Raw genomic sequence first — 19,340 nt, 5'->3', positions numbered from 1 at the left:
ACTAGCAACCCAATACTTTGCAGCGGCCAAAATCGCATTAGCCAGGGCGTGGAAGCAAGTGGAAATGCCTACATTACAGATGGTGACGCAGAAAGTAGATTTCCTTTACCAAATGTCAAAGCTAACGGCATTACGAAGAGGGGCTATGATGACCTTCACAAAAATATGGACACTATATGAACAATTACAAGAGCAAGATCAAACACCACGAGTCTAGGGGGAGGGAATATACAAGGTGGGGAAATAGGGGGGATTAACTATGTAATAGCTTTATGATACTGTTTAAATGTCAATGTATCTTGAATGGTTAACAATAAAAAATTACTAATAAAAAAAATAAATAAATAAATAAATAAATCCGTAGCTCCTGTTCCCAACATAAGGAATCCCTTTCATTTGAGCCAGTTTCATCTCTCTTGCATCTTACAATTCTTTTAACATAGTGTAACTCTAAAACTGACCCATGAACCATCCTGTTACTGGCATCGAAACGACCAAAGCAAGAGCCCCATTCACCAGCCAAAATGGCTCCTGAACACGAGGCAGAGATCTCGCTGTAATCGCTGATGGGGGAACCACAAGGATCAATGTTATCTCCTATTGTTTAACATCTACCACAAGCCACTAGCTGAGCTGATTCGGTCAGTGGATACTTAGTTCCACCATCTGCTTGGATGACATGCAGTTACTCTTACCTGCTGAACTAGACTTACCCACAGGCCTGAATAAGCTGACTACTTGTTTAACAGCAATTCAAGAATGAGCTAAAAATAACCACCTTTGGGGAGGAAGTGACATCAGCCCTCTAGATGACTGCATGATTTTGGGCTCTCGACACCTCTCCTAATATTAGCCTCATCTCACGCTATCAGACCTTCGGGACACACTCTCAGCTTGCAATTTATGTGCCTTACCTCTTTTATGGCCCATAAACTTAAAACCACTGACATTAAAGAGTCACTTTGGCTGTTTCACCTGTCAACACTAGGGGGCACCCTAGGGTGCAAGCCATGGTCCTGACAGCTGGTTAAGGTGAACGAGTGGTCTCTGACGGAGTCTCGCACACAGGTATAGCTGGTACTGAGAGGGAGCTGTAGCCTTCCTGCTATTCCTATATCCCCTGGAACTAGTTCAATCTAGCCCCATGGAAGTCTTTTCCTACAATAACCACAATTCCTAGCATTTCTCAAAATCAAGTTTTATATTGTGGTTAAAACAAGCAGAAAATACAAGCCCCTATTCTTGGCATTGGCTTATAGGGTTTTCAGAATATACAAAAGCACCAATAACAAAGTAAAATTCCTCTTTTCTTACAAACAGTAGGGCATCAAACAAATCAGTGAGGGCTTACTCCTACCAAAACCCTTCTCTGGTCCCACACAGCACTGGTTAATCGTGGGCAATCCCTCTCTTCCAGGTTCAGCCTAACAGTGACCTCTCTATGATTTGCACAGTACTGCACAGAGGGTGAGAACTTGTGTGCATGAAGACTGAAAATTTAATTCCTGCAGTTAATGCACAACGGCAAACACCTAGTGGCTGGATTTAATGCCCACAACTAGATGGTTCCACATGGAGCCCTGGTGCAGAGGCCTCAGCCAGGAACTGGTACTGCAACAACTGAGCTAAATGAATTGGGAAAGGAAATGGGGTACACCGCAATGAGCCTTCATTCCCCCATCTACCCAGGGATTCTTCCGAGTCTGAATTTGACAGAGCTGGAAGCCCAACGAAGCAGGATACCTAACAGGTAAAAAAAAAAAAAACCTTTATCAAATGATTAAGATATTATTCTGCTAGTCTGCATTAGACAATGTAAATACAGGTAGAGCTATTGGTTAACTAAACTGCCCTGTAATGGCAAAAGGAAGTAAGTTCATTAGACTGATTTGGGGGAAAATGTTTTGCTTGGTTTATTTGCAATGAACTTATTGCCTTTTGCCTCTGAAACACTAGGGAGAACCTGAAAGAGTTATGTAGAAGTCCAATATACATTATGTTGGGACAGTGGCGTTCCTAGGGGGGGCTGACACCCAGGGCGGATCGCCGATGCGCCCCACCACCCGGGTGCAGCGCCACCCCCCCCCCCCCCCCCGGCAAAAGAACCCTCCCCCCGGGTGCACACCGCTGGGGGGGTGCCGCGCGCCGGTCAGCTTCCTTCATTTCCATGCTCCCTCTGCCCCGGAACAGGTTACTTCCTGTTCCGGGGCAGAGGGAGCATGGAAACGAAGGAAGCTGACCGGCGCGTAGCACCCCTCCAGCGGAGTGCACCCGGGGCGGACCCCCCCCCCCTCCCCTTGGTACGCCACTGTGTTGGGACATACTTCCTCAGTTACAGATAAGTTTTTATTTTTGAGCATGCACGGAAGCATATACCTCACATTTTTCTGAGCTTTCCCCAACTCTTCTTTATGCCATGCAACTTAGAGTGTCACATACCTTAGCAGCATAAATCAGCTTCTTTACAGTTTGTTTCTGGTCATCTTCTGAACACAGAAAAAAATAACAAAAAAGGTAAATCATCAATGAAATCTATGCATTTATAGGATGCATTTCCTTAAGAGTATGCTAGCTCCTATACCTCTAATTTTTGAATATACACCTTCTGGCAATGACTAACTGATAAACCTCATTAAATATGTTCTTTGAGCACCTTGGCACTATCTGGACAGTGTTGTGACAGTCTGTGGGTGGAGTTTGGACAGAGGTGAAAGTTATCTGGTTAGCAGTGATATTCAGACTACTAACCAAATCAGAAACTAGATAAAGGAAAGCTATCCTGACTTTATTCAGTTAGTGGCCTGGATATCACTGCTAAGCAGATAGTACTTCTGGGATGGCACTGAACAGATATTAAGAACTGGCCTGGAACCTGATACCGGTGCTGAATATCTGGTTTCATTTTAACTGCAGCTGCCAGCGTTTTACTTAACCACTGATCACAGTGATTAAATATTGGGCCACACATTTATTGCTCTTTCTTTTCTGGCCTGAGAAAGAAAGTATCAGCTCCCAAAAGCTAATCAAGGAATTACACTAGTCCAATAAAAAGTTTAATCTTATATTTGTTTTTTTTGTTATCCTTTATTCCCAAGAGTACACACCTCATATGTTGCCCACGTGGCTGTTATTTCTGCAAACATTTGTGTAACAGCGCAAGCTACAGAGACTAACTATGCTGCCCAGGTTGAGGAACAGGGGTTCTGGAATAAGGGCCAACTGGTTTTTACCCAGGATGTCCCTTCTTCAGGATAAAACTTTCTCCATAGACAAGCAAGATCTCTACAGCCACAAAAGTGGGCAACATCACCAGCAGAGTCCTCTATTCCAGAGTTCAGAAAACACTGGAAATATTTTCTGAACCTCCACAGGTGATGCCATGCTCCCAAACTGCAGTCTCCTCATCTTAATTTAACCACAGTCGAAGACAGTTGGGTAATCTCCTCTTCTACACTGAATAAATTTAGACAGTCCTTCTGTCTGTTAAAATTGAGTTCATCTTATTAGAGGTAGCTCTGTATTTAGAATGCCAGACAACAAACCTGGATTTAAGCAATGCCTGGAGTGCTATAAAAAGATGTTAGTCATCGACATATATGCTCTGTGTGTGCATTACATGGGTCCTACCCACAATATACAAAATTGTTGTTCATCATCTTTCTTGTCCTTGGGGACAAATGGGTGTGCTTGGAACAAACTGAAAGAGTTTCTGGAGAAGAACAGCAGCCCTTGGACAAGGAATTGTCTACAACGAGATAAGTATACCAAATGTCTCCTCAAGCTCTTCAGATAAAAAAATGTTCCCATTCTGACACTTGAACAGAGAGATGTACTGTTTTGGGATCTTGCCACATACATGTAACCTGGACTAGCCACTGTTGGAAACAGGATGATGGGCTTGATGGACCTTCGGTCTCTCCCAGTATGGCATGGCAATACTTATGTTCTTATGTTAGATATAACAGGGCATTATAACTGAATCAAAGCAAAACAATTCTTTAACATCCTGCTCCCCTGGCCACATCAACAAGTCAATGATGGAGGCAAACACTCAACTGCATAACTCCTCTTCTGATATCAATACTGCTCAGACTAAGATTTCACAGTGGGGAAGCGGTATCTCCAGCATTGCATTAGAGTGCTGACTCCTGCCCTTCACCTCAAAAAGCACAGCATCATTGAGGCTTTTCCAACACAACATCATTAAACTGCCAAGCCCTCCCTCTCAGACCGAATATGGTGTCATATCAACAGAGCTTCTCAAACCACAACCCTAGCCGCACAGCCACATGTCAACAGCATTGAGGACTGTTACTCAAGTAATTTAAACAATAAGGATGAAGTAAATTTTGGTTCTTCCCAAATGTGTAAGATTTTGTCTTGATCAGGAGGAGATGGAGGAGGGTGAGGGAAGCAATTATACTGTACCTAGATGCTCTCCATTTTCAGTTTCACTTTTCATTTCCACTTCCAAGCTGTTATCTTTGTTGTCATTTTCACTGCCTAACTCAGAGCTCCAGTCTTTCATCGCCAGCAGACATTCTGTCAGTGACTACACAAAATGTCAAAGGGACAAAATCAGTGAAGCGATATGACAGTTGACAGTTTTTTCACACTTCTGCTTTGTTATCACATAGCACTTTAAACATTAAGAGGCAGAGTTATCAACGTGGGCTACCATTAAGATGTGTTATTTTACCACTAGCTCATGCTGTTTTAGCACAGGTCTGTTTGGGACTGTCAGGGCTGGCTGGAACACAGAACCAGAACCCAAGCCCCTCCCCAAACCAAATACCCTCAGCTGCACTTTCTTGGGACACCAGCCTGGGCAACCATAAAAAGAAAACTACAAACAAAATAATCTTATCACGTTAGCAACTGTTTATTCCTACAAAATTAGCAGCAAAGCAGAAACTTGTTTCTTAGCAAGAAAAAGCAGGGGGAAATTGGCTATATAATAAGCAAAGGGTAAAACAGCAGGTGGAACACCTACTAAGTCACTGGTTCCCCAGAGACTCAGGACTGTCAGTGCCCAACCTGCCTATAGTATCTGAGTCCTTACACAGTATCTTCTCTCAACTCAGAGTACAAACAAGCTGGTTCTGTAATAAGTCATTGTCTTGTTATTACATGATTAAGGCACATAAAAGATGCACTTCCTGGGTTCTCATTGGGCTCATTCTTTGTTAAAAGCTTTTTGTTATAGTTATACAAAGTAAGGTTGTAATCCTGAGGAAAAGGTCATATTCTCAGGAACCAGTTTGTTTTCCTGTTCCATCTTTTCTCCCTTGCCTTACAGCCAAGGTCACGTATCCCTATATTCCTTCTTCCCACACCCTTCTAGCCATAAATATAGTGCAGATGGAACTATTGCCACCTACTCGAGTTGGCTCCCTCTTTGATGCACACATAGTGGTGGACATAATTATAAAGTAGCAGAGTTCCTCTCCTCAGGGAAAAGGGGGGGGGGGGGGGTTCTGAAGTAATTGTTCAATTGCTTTGGCCCGAACCATGCAAGGAAATTAACGTTTTTGATCCACTGTAAGAGAAATGTATTTAACATCTCACCGTCTGTAGATCTGTACTGGACCTTCATATTTACTAGGCCATATTCTCAGGTCCTATTTTATGCAATGAGACCTGGTTACTAATAACTGGGATTAACTGTAAAATAACTCATCTTAAAAGGTACCTGTGTTGATAATGTTGGTGGAGGTGTACTTTGTACTTATGAAGGCCTGAACCAAGTAGTTTCAGTGCTGCTAAGTATCTAATATCTAAGAATTAATGTACAGACGATGAGAAGTGGAAATTTCTCTTTTTTTCTGTTATCAATAGAAATCAAACAAAATAAAACATGGAAAAGAAAATAAGATGATACCTTTTTTATTGGACATAACTTAATACATTTCTTGATTAGCTTTCGAAGGTTGCCCTTCTTCCTCAGATCGGAAATAAGCAAATGTGCTTATCCACACCCACCCTGTTAGAATATCAATGATATGCTTTGATGTCCCCATGCATACTTCCTACCTACCCCCCTCCTCCCACCCTGTCAGACTGTCACAGTAATGCTTGAATGTTTTCACTTATAAACACTGTCAGCTAGCACATTTGCTTATTTCCAATCTGAGGAAGAAGGGCAACCTTCGAAAGCTAATCAAGAAATGTATTAAGTTATGTCCAATAAAAAAGGTATCATCTTATTTTCTTTTCCATGTTTTATTTTGTTTGATTTCTATTGATAACCTTAAGAGTGGACTAACACGGCTACCACACTCCTCTTTTTTTCTGTAAATTACAATGATATTAAGCAGGCCAGGTGGCGCAAGTACCCACACCTCTTTCCCCCACCTTTCTCTGACCAAGCAAGTGAAAGACAATCCATTTGCTATTCACATGAGTGTGTTTATTAGCCTTTGAGAGACTTTTAGGATGCAGATCAAAGGAAGTTCCAGGTGTAGGGGGCAGGGCTGACAGAGGAGAGGAGAGATAGAAATCCTGTAGTAAGGACTGGATAAGAAAATATTATTGCAGAAGGGGGAGAATCTCTCCCTTTGAATATGGCCAGGCTTGGAAGTAAGGCTACTATCCAGGACAGAATTACCCTTTTACAACCATGAATCAGGTAACACCTTATTTCCTTCTCTGCCTAGAACAATTCAAACACTATCTCCCTGGTCCCTGGAGTCAAAAGCAATAGTTCTATTGACAAGAGAAACCTAACACCTCTATAGCAACTGGAAGCAGTAGTTAACTTTTGTCTCCTCTTTTAGAATAGGGGAAATACTAATTAAAGGTTTGAGAAATGTATGTCCAAAATATTTGGACAACAGACCAAATGCATCTTCAAAAGGAAATATAAACAGATGCTGTGTATTTTATTGATACTAGAGATCCTGACTGACTGTAAGGTGCTAACTAAGGGGGTGTGACAACCCCTCCCCCTTGTGCTCCCTTTTTGTCTTGTAAGGGAAAAGAAACCCTATATAATATTTCTCTGCCAGATAGGAGGTTGGGCGGTGTACATCTCTTTTGGCTCCCAAGCCAGGGAGTTTGAAAGAATGTCCTGCTTCCACTTTCCATTGTAATTTCCATTTCTATATACATGTTCTCATTTCTGTCATATTCTAGACTATTTCTATGACCATTTTTCTTAATTTTTTTATCCTAATCTTTGGATAATTAAATAAACCAGTGTTAACCCCAGGAAGAGCTTCCTTGGTCTCTTTTTGTCTTTGTTGCAGTCTAAATAGTGCTACCAGTTGTCTGGTTCTTTTAAGGTATCGGTCGAGGGGATTGCATTTGTGTGAGTAGTGCCCAGCCGTGATTAGAGACTCTGGAGGCGGCACGAAAAGCACAAACAATAATAAGTTCTTAGGGGAGGAAATTAACTAACCTGTGGTAAGCTTTCACAGTTTCCACCCTGTAACAGCAAAACCTCTGCATTAACTGTTGAGACACATTTTCCGCAGTTTCCCATTTTGTTAATGCAGAGAAAAATCTTTTAAGTTGCGTTAACTGAATAGCAGAGAACACAATGCAATTAGTTACACCTACTGAAATAGAGTTAATTACACCATGTTATCTGGCATGTTAACATCATACAGTCCATATGTTCTAGTTATGGTCTGTATGATGTTAACATAAAAGAAAAAGGAATCAAGAATGCAGTGATTGCTCCTATCATTTTTTAAGAGAAGTCAAACGCCACTGAAAATAAATACGTTTTTAGGCCAACTTTAAATTTATTGTAAAAGGATTTGGAGAGGAGCTCCAGGGGCAACCCATTCCATAAAGATGGAAATAAAAAGAAAAAGGCACTACCTCGTGTAGACTCCCAAAGAGCTCTTGACAGGTGAGGAAGAACGATCATTAAGTAAACGTAATAACCATGAAGGAACATAAGGAATAGTATGATTGGACAGACAGTCCAGAATTATTTTATATTTAATATTTTTGTTTTATATTCGTTATAGTTATTTTTAATTGTATGATTGTTTTATGTGGTTTAATCTTTTTAAGTTTGATTTTTTTATGTTGGTTGTAACCTGCTTATATTTTTAGATAATGAGGCATATTTTCAAAGCACTTAGCCTTCCAAAGTTCCATAGGTTTCTATGGAACTTTGGAAGGCTAAGTGCTTTGAAAATATGCTTCACTATATGCTAGAAATCTTTTTATTGAAATAAAATAAAGGCTAAAAAAAAATTTAATCTGAAAGAATCAAACTAAGATCCCATGTCATTGCAAGTGGCTTAACGGGAGGCTTCATCTGAAGAAAGAACTGCATAAATAAAAATAAAAATCATACAGAGATGAAATTTCCTTTTAAATGCACACAAGTTCTATTTGTACCAAGGCAAACACACACAAGCTTGGTTTTGAGACCAAAGAAGTAGAAGGAACTGAAGCAGTTTTTGTGTAAGGCAAGAAAAAGGATCATTTGAATTTGTAGGATTTCATGGTGATGCCTTTCTAAAAATAAGGAGAATTTCAAATACTGCATCAGTGCATCCACAGAACAAATCAATTTACTCTGCTCTTTGATCTTCTCCTGGTGCAGAATGTCTGAACATTCCTGTTCAGCCAAACATGAAACAGACCTCTCTCATGCGTATTTTCTCTCAAGAAATATCTTATCTGGCACTTTCTGAACCAGAGACCACTTTTGGTCTAAGATCCAAAGTGGTTGTCTACCAGAACATTCTTTTCCTTCCAACTATATGGCCCTTACAGCTGTCCTCAGAAAATGTCAAAACTGTGAAACTGGAATATTTCCTAAAACAAAAGTAATAACCTTGTTCCTCCCTGCTTATTCAGCTGAAAACAAAATTACACAATTGATTGTTTGAGCCAGGACAATTCTGCTGGTCACAATCTTTTGGGAATTTAGATGGGTTGTTCTTTGTCCAGAATGGCATACAAGGTCCACCAAGATAGTCTCCAAGCTATCCCAAGTTACAAATGTGCTTCTTTGTCCAAGTGGCTTAACTGCACTAGAACTTCAAGGTCTGTTGGAGGCATACCAAGAATATCATGTGATGTGCTGAAAGCCATATGGCTTAAGATTATCAACAAGTTTTAGGCAAATATCTGCAAAATTCATCTTACCCTGTACGTTAATTCAGTGATCCTGTCAGTAGGAAGAGAGACTTTTTCTCAAGTCAAATCTAGCAAAGGAATGGATCTACGGAATCTTAGCGGAGATTGGGTGGCGACGCCGATATTTGGAGAATAAAACCGGTGCAGGGTCGACTTCTACAGTCTGTGTGACCTGATCATGATTGAATAGATATGGATGAGCTGGAGAGTAAATTTTAAGGGGCTTCGACGTTAGCTTCAGAACTTTTAGTACAGGAACAGTACTGGGCAAACTTTTACGGTCTGTGCCCTGAGAAAGGTGGGGACAAATCAAACTCGGGTATACATATAAAAGTATTACATACCATGTAAAATGAGTTTATCTTGTTGGGCAGACCGGATGGACCGTTTAGGTCTTTATCTGCCGTCATTTACTATGTTACTATGTAAAGTCCCAGTGAACTCCAATTGACGTGACAGACTTAAGGTTGTTCATAAATGACCAAAAATCCTGCCTATCAGCTCCCCATTCTGTGCTAGGCCAAAATGTAATGCACAACACTGGATGTGGAGACTTCCTACTACAAAACAGAGATATTCCGGTCAAGATAATATTTTCTATGCATATATACATCCTTGAGATCCAGAGTATAACTTACAGAAATTTTAAAAACTATTCAAAGCCCTTGGAACTAAGACAGGATGGTATCCTCGGGGAGTTTTTCTTCTGGATACCCAACAAGATTGTAAATTATTTTTGGAAGGGATTTTACTGTAAATTGCATTAAACATTAACTGGAAAGCAGGATATAAATTACAAAAAATATATTGTTAATTACTTGGAGTAAACTCCCTACCTTCTTACCGGTGGTGAAACAGGTTCTACTGCTCTGGCCTGTTATAAACATGGAGAGCTAGCTCCATTTGCAGTAATTCCCCATAACAAAAGTAGTAAACAAATGCACTGGGAGGGCAACTTAATAGGATTCTCATTAACTACAATCTGCAACTCTCCTTCATAATACAGAAGACCTGGATGTTGGAGGCTATTTTTGGTGAACAGTTTACGTAAAACCTCAGTCTTCCTGACAGGAAGAGTGCCGAGGACAGAAACTGGTTCTGGATCCAATCACAAATCCGGATCCAGTTTTGGCCAAGTTACTATGCGAAGCTTAGAGCTGCTGCATTCACACGAATAAATCCTTAAGCCCTGCTGCTGACTAACGTATAATTATGTCTAATTCTAGATGTCCATGTCCTACACAGCAGTAATCTGAGTGCTTTAGTAGCAGTACTCTATAATAAAATGGTATCCTCTTTAGCTCAAACAGTTCCCATTAGAATGGGATACACACATATTCAAAGATGGCAAAAGCCCACACTTAGAAAAAACAGATGATGTTCAAAAGGTAATACAGAATATTCATCTATTAGAGGTAATCTCAAAATGAGGGGTGGGCAATCAATGTGTTAATTTTTTTTTTAACGCATAAGGAGCTTTTTAATGCTGCCCTCTTTTTTTTTTTTTTTGTTTTACGCAGACCCACACCCTGCCCCCCTTGTTTACCTCTAAAGCTGGGCTCAGGCTCCAGATTTTTCCAACTTCCTCGGCGCAGCCTCAAAGTCCTTGTCTTCCCCTGCACGGCCGGGCTCTACAGACACTTGAGCCATGTCGTGAAGGAAATTGGGGAAGTCTCACAGGACTTCTCCAACTTCCAGAGCATCCCGGCTCCTAATGCCACCCCAGAGTATCCCCCTCCCTCCGAAAGACACCCCCCCCCGGCCTACCTTAAGGATTTCCTGGTGCTGTAGGGTAGGATGGACAGAAGCGATACATAATCGTCTCTGCTGGATCCAGGTTCAAATGTTGGCCACAGTAGATGCCTAATTTCAGGCTGCAGCAGTCAGCGTTAACAGCATTAATTTTAATCACTGTTAACATTTGTGCATTAATGTTCAATCATTACATCATAAGACATGGAGTTTCGTTTTGAACAAATTGCACGTTGTGAAAATCGGGGGTATGAGGGCTTTCTTTATTGTTGTTCTTACTATTTAGAGTGGAGTGGAGGAGTGGCCTAGTGGTTAGGGTGGTGGACTTTGGTCCTGGGGAACTGAGGAACTGAGTTTGATTCCCACTTCAGGCACAGGTAGCTCCTTGTGACTCTGGGCAAGTCACTTAACCCTCCATTGCCCCATGTAAGCCGCATTGAGCCTGCCATGAGTGGGAAAGCGCGGGGTACAAATGTAACAAAAAAAAAAAAGAATCAAATCTCCTGATGGTTAAGTTAGGAGGGGGGACAAGGGGGAGTTGGGGGGTATAGTTTGGGAGGGGGTGGAAGCGAGAGTGAGGTAGATGGATGTTAGGAATAGAAAGTTCTCTATTTCATATGTAAGGGAAAACTGTTGCTATTCATAATCTGTTAGTAAGCTGGAAAAAGTGTTTTGTATTTGTATTATTGCTGGTTAACTTCTTGGTTGTTATTTATCTGTTTTTCTATGAATAAACATATTGAAACATAGCATTTGTGCATTAAATCACAAACATTAATGGCGATTAATCAACAGCACTAATTCTGAGCACATATGGACTTACTTTGATTTGGCTTTCTTTATTATTTAGTGCATCCTCCAGGTCTCTTTTTGATGATTCAAACATTTTGGTTTGTTCATTGAGCTCACTAAATCGTTCATTCCATCCTTCTGCTTCATGAGAAAGCTAAACAGAATAAGAGTCAAAAACAATTTTGCCGCAATTAGCCGGGAATTGGCTGCTAGACAAAACTATTGAGCTAGATAAAGGTAGACAAAAAAAACATCATTCAAATAATTCATAATATATGCTGGACATAGATGCTAAGACTACAGTTAGATTTGACATATTATTCAATAGCAAGTCTCACTTCAGTCTCTCCAGGAAGGGAAAGCCAAATTCAGGGGCTGATGCTCAAAGGTTCGTAGTAGAGTATTCACTCTACAACAAAACTAGTGCAAATAATTGCCTCAGCATACAAATTAATGTTGCATTAAAATAGGGGCAGTTGTCTGCTGCTCAGCGCTAACTTTCCTTTCACTGCCTACCTGGAAAGCCGATATTAAAAATAAATAAAACACATACATATACATACACAATCATGACAAAGCATGCATCATCCCCTTACCCCCAACCCAACACCTCTTCCCTTCCCCCTCAAACATATCCCTGGTGTCTAGTAGCACCTCTCTTATCCCCATTTAAATAAAATGCCCTGGTAGTCCAGTGCCCCCCCTTCCTCCATCCCCTGCCCAGGCACAAAAGAAAAGATGCCCATATGGTCAGGTTGCCCCCTGGCCCCTCCCCCCAGTCGCAAATGCCCTGGTGGTCTAGTGGCCCCTCCTTCCCCTGCCTTGGAGCACAAAAAAAATGCTTGGGTGGTCGAGTGGCCCTAGACACCCGTTCCTCTCAACCAACCCTTCTACCCTGCCCTGGACCTGGTGTAAAGTTTCCCGCACTAAACACACATGAGAACTTTTTTTTTTTTTTTTAACATGGCTGCAGAATGCTTAATGACCAAATTAATGCATTTAAACCACTTGAGCATTTGGCGCACAATATCCTGTGCACAACCTGGCATTAAGCACTGGCAGTAGTTTTCAATATCACATTCCAGAAGGAGCTGCAATTTGTGACCCTTGCCCAAGAACCAACAACAGAATGACTGGGCCAATTTGGAACTGAATTCAAGGCACTGTCAATGCCGACTGAACAGAAGTGCAGAGGAGGAAACTGCAGCCCTCTCCACACCTCTCCCAACAAAAAACTAGAGGAAGCTAGCAGGTACTTTAAAAGACTACAACCACAAATGAAGGATTGATTTTTTTTTTTGTCCAATGACCAATTTATCCTAACCAATTAATAAATGTAGTACTAAATAGAGACTTTTATAGACATATTCACCCAGATTTTATATAGCGTGACCAAAATTGCAAGTGCAAATCTGATCATATTCTGGATTTGTGCACGCAATTTAATTGCTTAGCAAGCTAATCAGTGCTGATAATTGCCACAACAAGCAATTATTGATACTACTGGCATTAATTTGAATTTATGCATACAACTTGCTAAGTGTATTCTATAAAGTAGTGTGAGTACATTCTAATGTGCGCTGCTAAAAGAGGGGCATGGCCATGGGCGTAGAATGGGCATTCCAAAAATCTATGTGCACGGTTATAGAATACACCTGCTCTGCTCCACACTTAGGCACAGGTATTTACACCAAGTTTAACTTGGCGTAAATGAACACGCCTAGAGTGAGGCGCAGGCATGGCCGCTAGGCGTATTCTATAAACCCGCTAGGCATATTCTATAAACCACACCTAAAACTAGGCGCAGTTTACAGAATACACCTAGGAAGAAATATTTTTGGCACCTATTTTTCAGGCGCTATATATAGAATCCAGTCCATTATTTATATAGTAGGTATGTTAAAAGAAATTATAGAAAGATAATCCACGAATCTTTTTCACCCAAATATATCATCTAGAAATCTATTTGCGTCTCATTTCTCTTTTCAGAATATGATAAGTTACTGTTTGACTTCTTGGTCTCAGTTGCACTGAAATTGATCATCTCGCACTAGAAAGACAATTCCCAAGTGAATGTGGTGCTTTGGTGGAACTGGATTTTACTATACAAAAAATAGGAGCAGTCGGCCGTAAATTCTATTCCAGGACATAAAACTGGTCTTCATAAATGGAAATCTTTAGACCTCTTTTTCTCAGCTACGGCCCGCCATTAGGATTTGGACTCAGCTTTGTGTACTTTATTCTGTTACACTATCTTTCTGTTTTTGATGTATTTTTTTAAAAAAAACCTAATAAAAATAATTAAAAAAAAAAGAAAGATATAATTTACTGTCTGTATTAATTTTTACTGCCTGTATTAATTTTATAGGTTAACAGAAACATCTGAAGAGTATTAAATTAAATTTAACACATTTTAAAATGGCTCAAAAATAGGGAGAAAATTATAACACTTGGTGATGTTCACCAAACACTATGGGGTCCTTTCACAAAGCTACAGTACTAGCATGCGCTTATCTCAGCTTAAAAGGGCTTACCGCAGGACTTGCTGTGCACTGTAGAAGTTTAATCTGCACATGCTATCCACGCGCTAAAAAATATTTTTAATGTTTTGTGGGGGGTGGCAGAGAGTGAGCATTTCTGCACTAATCATTTAGCACATCTACATTACCACATGAGCCCTTACTGCCTACAAAATGGATAGCGATACGTCCCCCACGCACTAATTTCTATTAATGGCCCGGAACTAATGGCAATGTTAACGCATGGCCATTAATTCTGAAAACAGAAAATTGGTCATTTTACTGTTGCAGTAAATATGGCCTTAGTATGCAGGAAGGACCCACAAAAGTGCTATGGCCACTTTTTACCACAGCTTAGTAAAAGGCCCCCTAAGTAAGTTGTTATAAATATCTGTTTTATTTACAGTTAAGACATTTCAACAAAAGATATAAAGGTTGTAAGGTTCAGTGTAACTGTCAACAAACCAAGAAGATTGCTATGCAAGGGAAAAGCATCTGAAAAAAGGATAAAGGAGAAATTCATCTACCTGCTAATTTACTTTCCCTGAGTTTCTCCATACCAGTCTAGATGCTTGGGTTTTTATGCTCTCCTGCCAACAGATGGAGACAGAACTAATGACTTGTGACATCACCACTTAAGTATCCTATGCTGCCAGTGGCTATTCAGTATTTATCATAGCAAAGCAGTAAATAAAAGCAACTCCCCAAAGAACTAAGATTAACGAACAGACAACAAATACATCTTGAACTACTTATACAGAAACCAAAAAAGGCTACAACTGGAAAAGAATGCACATATTCTGACATTCGAGTTTCTCAACAGATGTATAAAATTTGAAAAGTAACCTGCTCTCAAAGGGTGGGTCTGGAATAGAAACATGACAACAGATAAGGAGAAAATGGCCCATCCAGTCTGCACATCCTCAGTAACCACTAACTCTTCCTTTCCTAAGGGATCCCACATGCCTGTCCCACGCTTTTTTTAAATTCTGACACAGTCCTCGTATCCACAACCTCCACCACCCTTTCGGTGAAAGAGTATTTTCTTAGATTCCTGCTAAGTCTATTTCCTCTTAACTTCATCGTACGCACCCCCCCCCCCCCCCTCATTCCAGAATTTTCCTTCATTTGAAAAAGACTCGACTCCTATATATTGATGCCACTGAGGTATTTAAACGCCTCTATCATATCCCCTCTCCCTCGCCTTTCTTCCAGCGTATACATGTTGAGGTTCCTAAGCCTGTCCCTATATGTTTTACCACTAGACTACATATACAAATAATTTCTACCAAATGAAAATGTCCTGAACACTGTTTCAAATATACCAATGTCAGTCCCACTATGAATAATCTTGTATCACAGATGCTCAAAAACTTATTTCTGAAATTATATGGAAGGAAAAAGGCCTCACAGAGCTCATAGACCATATAAATCTAACAGAACTGACCAGATCGCAACAATCTTCTCTTCATCATTGGCCAGAAAAAACCTTCCAATTACAAAAATTGTATGAAAAATTAAGTAAGTAATTTTTACTGCTATAGTATTTTCTTTATCACTTATGGAGTGTTCACCAAAAAGAAACAAAGTGGGACTACAGTGATACGCCAAGGTAGTATTGGCAGTAGTGTGCAGCCACTTATCTCTCTTGTCGGGACTCTCTGTTACATAGTAACATGGTAGATGACGGCAGAAAAAGACCTGCACGGTCCATCCAGTCTGCCCAACAAGATAAAGTCATATGTGCTACTTTTTGTGTATACCTTACCTTGATTTGTATTTGTCATTTTCAGGGCACAGACCGTATAAGTCTGCCCAGCAATATCCTCGCCTCCCAACCACCAGCCCCGCCACTAAATGATCCTGTGCTGGACCGTGGGGTGAAGGGGTAAAGAAAATATGGTCTAGCACAGGATCATTCAGTGCCGACAACAGAGAGTCCCGACAAGAGAGATAAGTGGCTGCACACTACTGCCAATACTACCTTGGCGTATCACTGTAGTCCCACTTTGTTTCTTTTTGGTGAACACTCCATAAGTGATAAAGAAAATACTATAGCAGTAAAAATTACTTACAAAAAGTAAGATGAGTGTCTGCACCTCACTTTTTAACCATGCCGACTGTTGTCTGGTCTTCATTCCTTCTTTTTTAATACACGGAATAATTTGGCCTGGGCTTCCAGATGGTATTATTGAAATGCACCCACACCTCATGTAAATTTTTGACCTTTGCAGCTGCTCCGCTAAAAAAAATTTTTCCATCATTGTTCTCATTTTATCAGTCTCCTTTTTGAAAGTTAAATGCTAACGTATTGGATTTCCTGTGTACTTACTTCAAGGCCGATATCAAATCTGATCATATTATGATCACTGTTATCAAGCGGCCCCAGCACCATTGCCTCCTGCACCAGATCATGCACTCCACTAAGGACTAAGTCTAGAATTTTTCCTCCTCTTGTTGGCTCCTGTACCAGCTGCTTCATCAAGCAGTCCTCAATTTTGTCAAGGAATTTTACCTCTCTAGCATGCCCTGATGTTACATTTACCCAGTCAATATCGGGGTAATTGAAATCACCCATTATTGTGTTCCCCAGTTTGTTAGCCTCCCTAATTTCTGATAACATTTCTACATCTGTTCATTTTGGCCAGGTGGATGGTAATACACTCCTATCACTATCCTTTTCCCCTCTACACATGGAATTTCAGTCCATAGGGATTCCAAGATATGTTTTGTTTCCTGAAGAATTTTCAATCTATTTGATTCAAGGTCCTCCTTAACATACAATGCTACCCCTCCACCAATTCGATCCATCCTATCACTACGATATCATTTTTGTATGACAGTGTCCCACTGGTTATCCTCCTTCTACCAGGTCTCAGAGATGCCTATTATATCTAATTTTTCATTTAGTGCAACACATTCTAACTCTCCCATCTTATTTCTTAGGCTTCTGGTATTTGCATATAGACATTTCAAACTATGTTTGTTGTTCCTATTCAAAGTCGTTAAATCGCGACAGGATTGTGAAAAATTACAAGAGGACCTTACGAGACTGGGAGACTGGGCGGCTAAATGGCAGATGATGTTTAATGTGAGCAAGTGCAAGGTGATGCATGTGGGAAAAAAGAACCCGAATTATAGCTACGTCATGCAAGGTTCCACGTTAGGAGTTACGGACCAAGAAAGGGATCTGGGTGTCGTCGTTGATAACACACTAAAAACTTCTGCTCAGTGTGCTGCTGCGGCTAAGAAAGCGAATAGAATGTTGGGTATTATTAGGAAAGGTATGGAAAACAGGTGTGAGGATGTTATAATGCCGTTGTATCGCTCCATGGTGCGACCGCACCTTGAGTATTGTGTTCAATTCTGGTCGCCGCATCTCAAGAAAGATATAGTAGAATTGGAAAAGGTGCAGCGAAGGGCGACTAAAATGATAATGGGGATGGGACGACTTCCCTATGAAGAAAGATTAAGGAGGCTAGGGCTATTCAGCTTGGAGAAGAGACGGCTGAGGGGAGACATGATAGAGGTATATAAAATAATGAGTGGAGTAGAACAGGTGGATGTGAAGCGTCTGTTCACGCTTTCCAAAAATACTAGGACTAGGGGGCATGCAATGAAACTACAGTGTAGTAAATTTAAAACAAATCGGAGAAAATTTTTCTTCACCCAACGTGTAATTAAACTCTGGAATTCGTTGCCGGAGAAAGTGGTGAAGGCGGTTAGCTTAGCAGAGTTTAAAAAGGGGTTGGACGGTTTCCTAAAGGACAAGTCCATAAACCGCTACTAAACGGACTTGGAAAAATCCAAAATTCCAGGAATAACATGTATAGAATGTTTGTACGTTTGGGAAGCTTGCCAGGTGCCCTTGGCCTGGATTGGCCGCTGTCGTGGACAGGATGCTGGGCTCGATGGACCCTTGGTCTTTTCCCAGTATGGCATTACTTATGTACTTATATATTTACATCTTGCTCAGCAGTTGGCAGTGTTAATTTGCAATCTCTTCTCTGGTTTTTCTTTAAAGACACCTGGAGGCATATTTTCAAAGCACTTAGCCTTTCAAAGTTCCATAGAAACCTATGGAACTTTGGAAGGCTAAGTGCTTTGAAAATATGCCTCATGGTCTACTATGGTCTCTACTGCAACCTCGCAATCAGGATACCCTATCTTCCCTGTTTTGGTGATATCTTTGAAAGATACCTTGTTCCAAACCATGCGCTTTTGAACGACTCTCGGCCTTCCTCCAGTTTCTAGTTTAAAAGCTGCTCTATCTCCTTTTTAAATGTCGATGCCAGCAGCCTGGTTCCATCCTGGTTAAGGTGGAGCCCATCATTCCAGAATAAGCTCCCCCTTCCCCAGAATGATGACCAATTCCTTATAAATCTAAAACCCTCTTCCCTGCACCATCACCTCATTCATGCATTAAGACTTCGGAGCTCTGCCTGTCTCTTGGGCCCTGCGCGTGGAATGGGGAGCACTTCAGAAAATGCTACCCTAGAGGTTCTGGATTTGAGCTTTCTACCTAACAGCCTAAATTTGGCTTCCAGAACCTCTCTCCTACATTTTCCTATGTCATTGGTATACAGCAGCACACAGTCAGCATATTCTCAAAATGTCATCGATCTGAGCTCCCTCAGAGTAGGACAGAGGCAAAAATTTCAAAATGCTGTCAGGACAACATCCAGGCAGCACATTCTCAAGTACTGGCATCCTGAATTCCCTCAGAATGAAAAACAGTGAAAACATTCTCAAGTGCTGTCAGGCTGAGCTCCTTCAGAGTTACACAAAGGCAGCAAAATTTGAAAGTACCATTGATCTGAGTTCTCTCAGAATAACACAAAGGCTGAGCATTCTCAAAGTGCCCGAGTAGCACATAGGCAACATAATTTTGAAGTGCAATTTTTCTGAAATCTCTCAGAGTAACACACAGGCAGCACATCCTCAAAGTGCTGTCATTCTGAGCTCCCTCACAGCACAAGTAAACCATTCACACAGTGCTGTTGACTTGCATTCTCACTATAGGTAGTGGCTTACTGTAGTCCTAGAGAGAAAAAAAATCCCTCCATACATAGGAGCCAACTTTTCACATTATTGGAGGTGCTAAAACCAATGGAAATTGCCTCTGCTTGGACAGTCAAGGAGTCTGTTCAATACTGGGGTCGCTCAAGTACC

At 40.9% G+C, this 19,340-nt stretch overlaps 1 protein-coding gene across 6 annotated transcripts in view; it reads right to left on the bottom strand.

Moving 5' to 3' along the window:
* The window catches only part of MIA2 (MIA SH3 domain ER export factor 2), a 221,091-nt gene that overhangs the window by 52,549 nt on the left and 149,202 nt on the right, over positions 1-19,340 (bottom strand). For all 6 annotated transcript variants that reach the window (XM_030215534.1, XM_030215535.1, XM_030215536.1 and 3 more), the window contains 3 exons: positions 11,681-11,803; positions 4,429-4,552; positions 2,440-2,486 (listed from right to left, as the gene is read on the bottom strand). In XM_030215534.1, the coding sequence (XP_030071394.1) occupies positions 2,440-2,486; positions 4,429-4,552; positions 11,681-11,803 (294 nt within the window). The remainder of the gene's footprint in view (positions 1-2,439; positions 2,487-4,428; positions 4,553-11,680; positions 11,804-19,340) is intronic.

Source organism: Microcaecilia unicolor, chromosome 9, assembly GCF_901765095.1.
Source record: "Microcaecilia unicolor chromosome 9, aMicUni1.1, whole genome shotgun sequence".
In the NCBI taxonomy this organism is placed as follows: domain Eukaryota; kingdom Metazoa; phylum Chordata; class Amphibia; order Gymnophiona; family Siphonopidae; genus Microcaecilia; species Microcaecilia unicolor.
The sequence above is the reverse complement of the archived record's forward strand: the minus strand, read 5'-3'. Positions and strand labels throughout refer to the sequence as shown.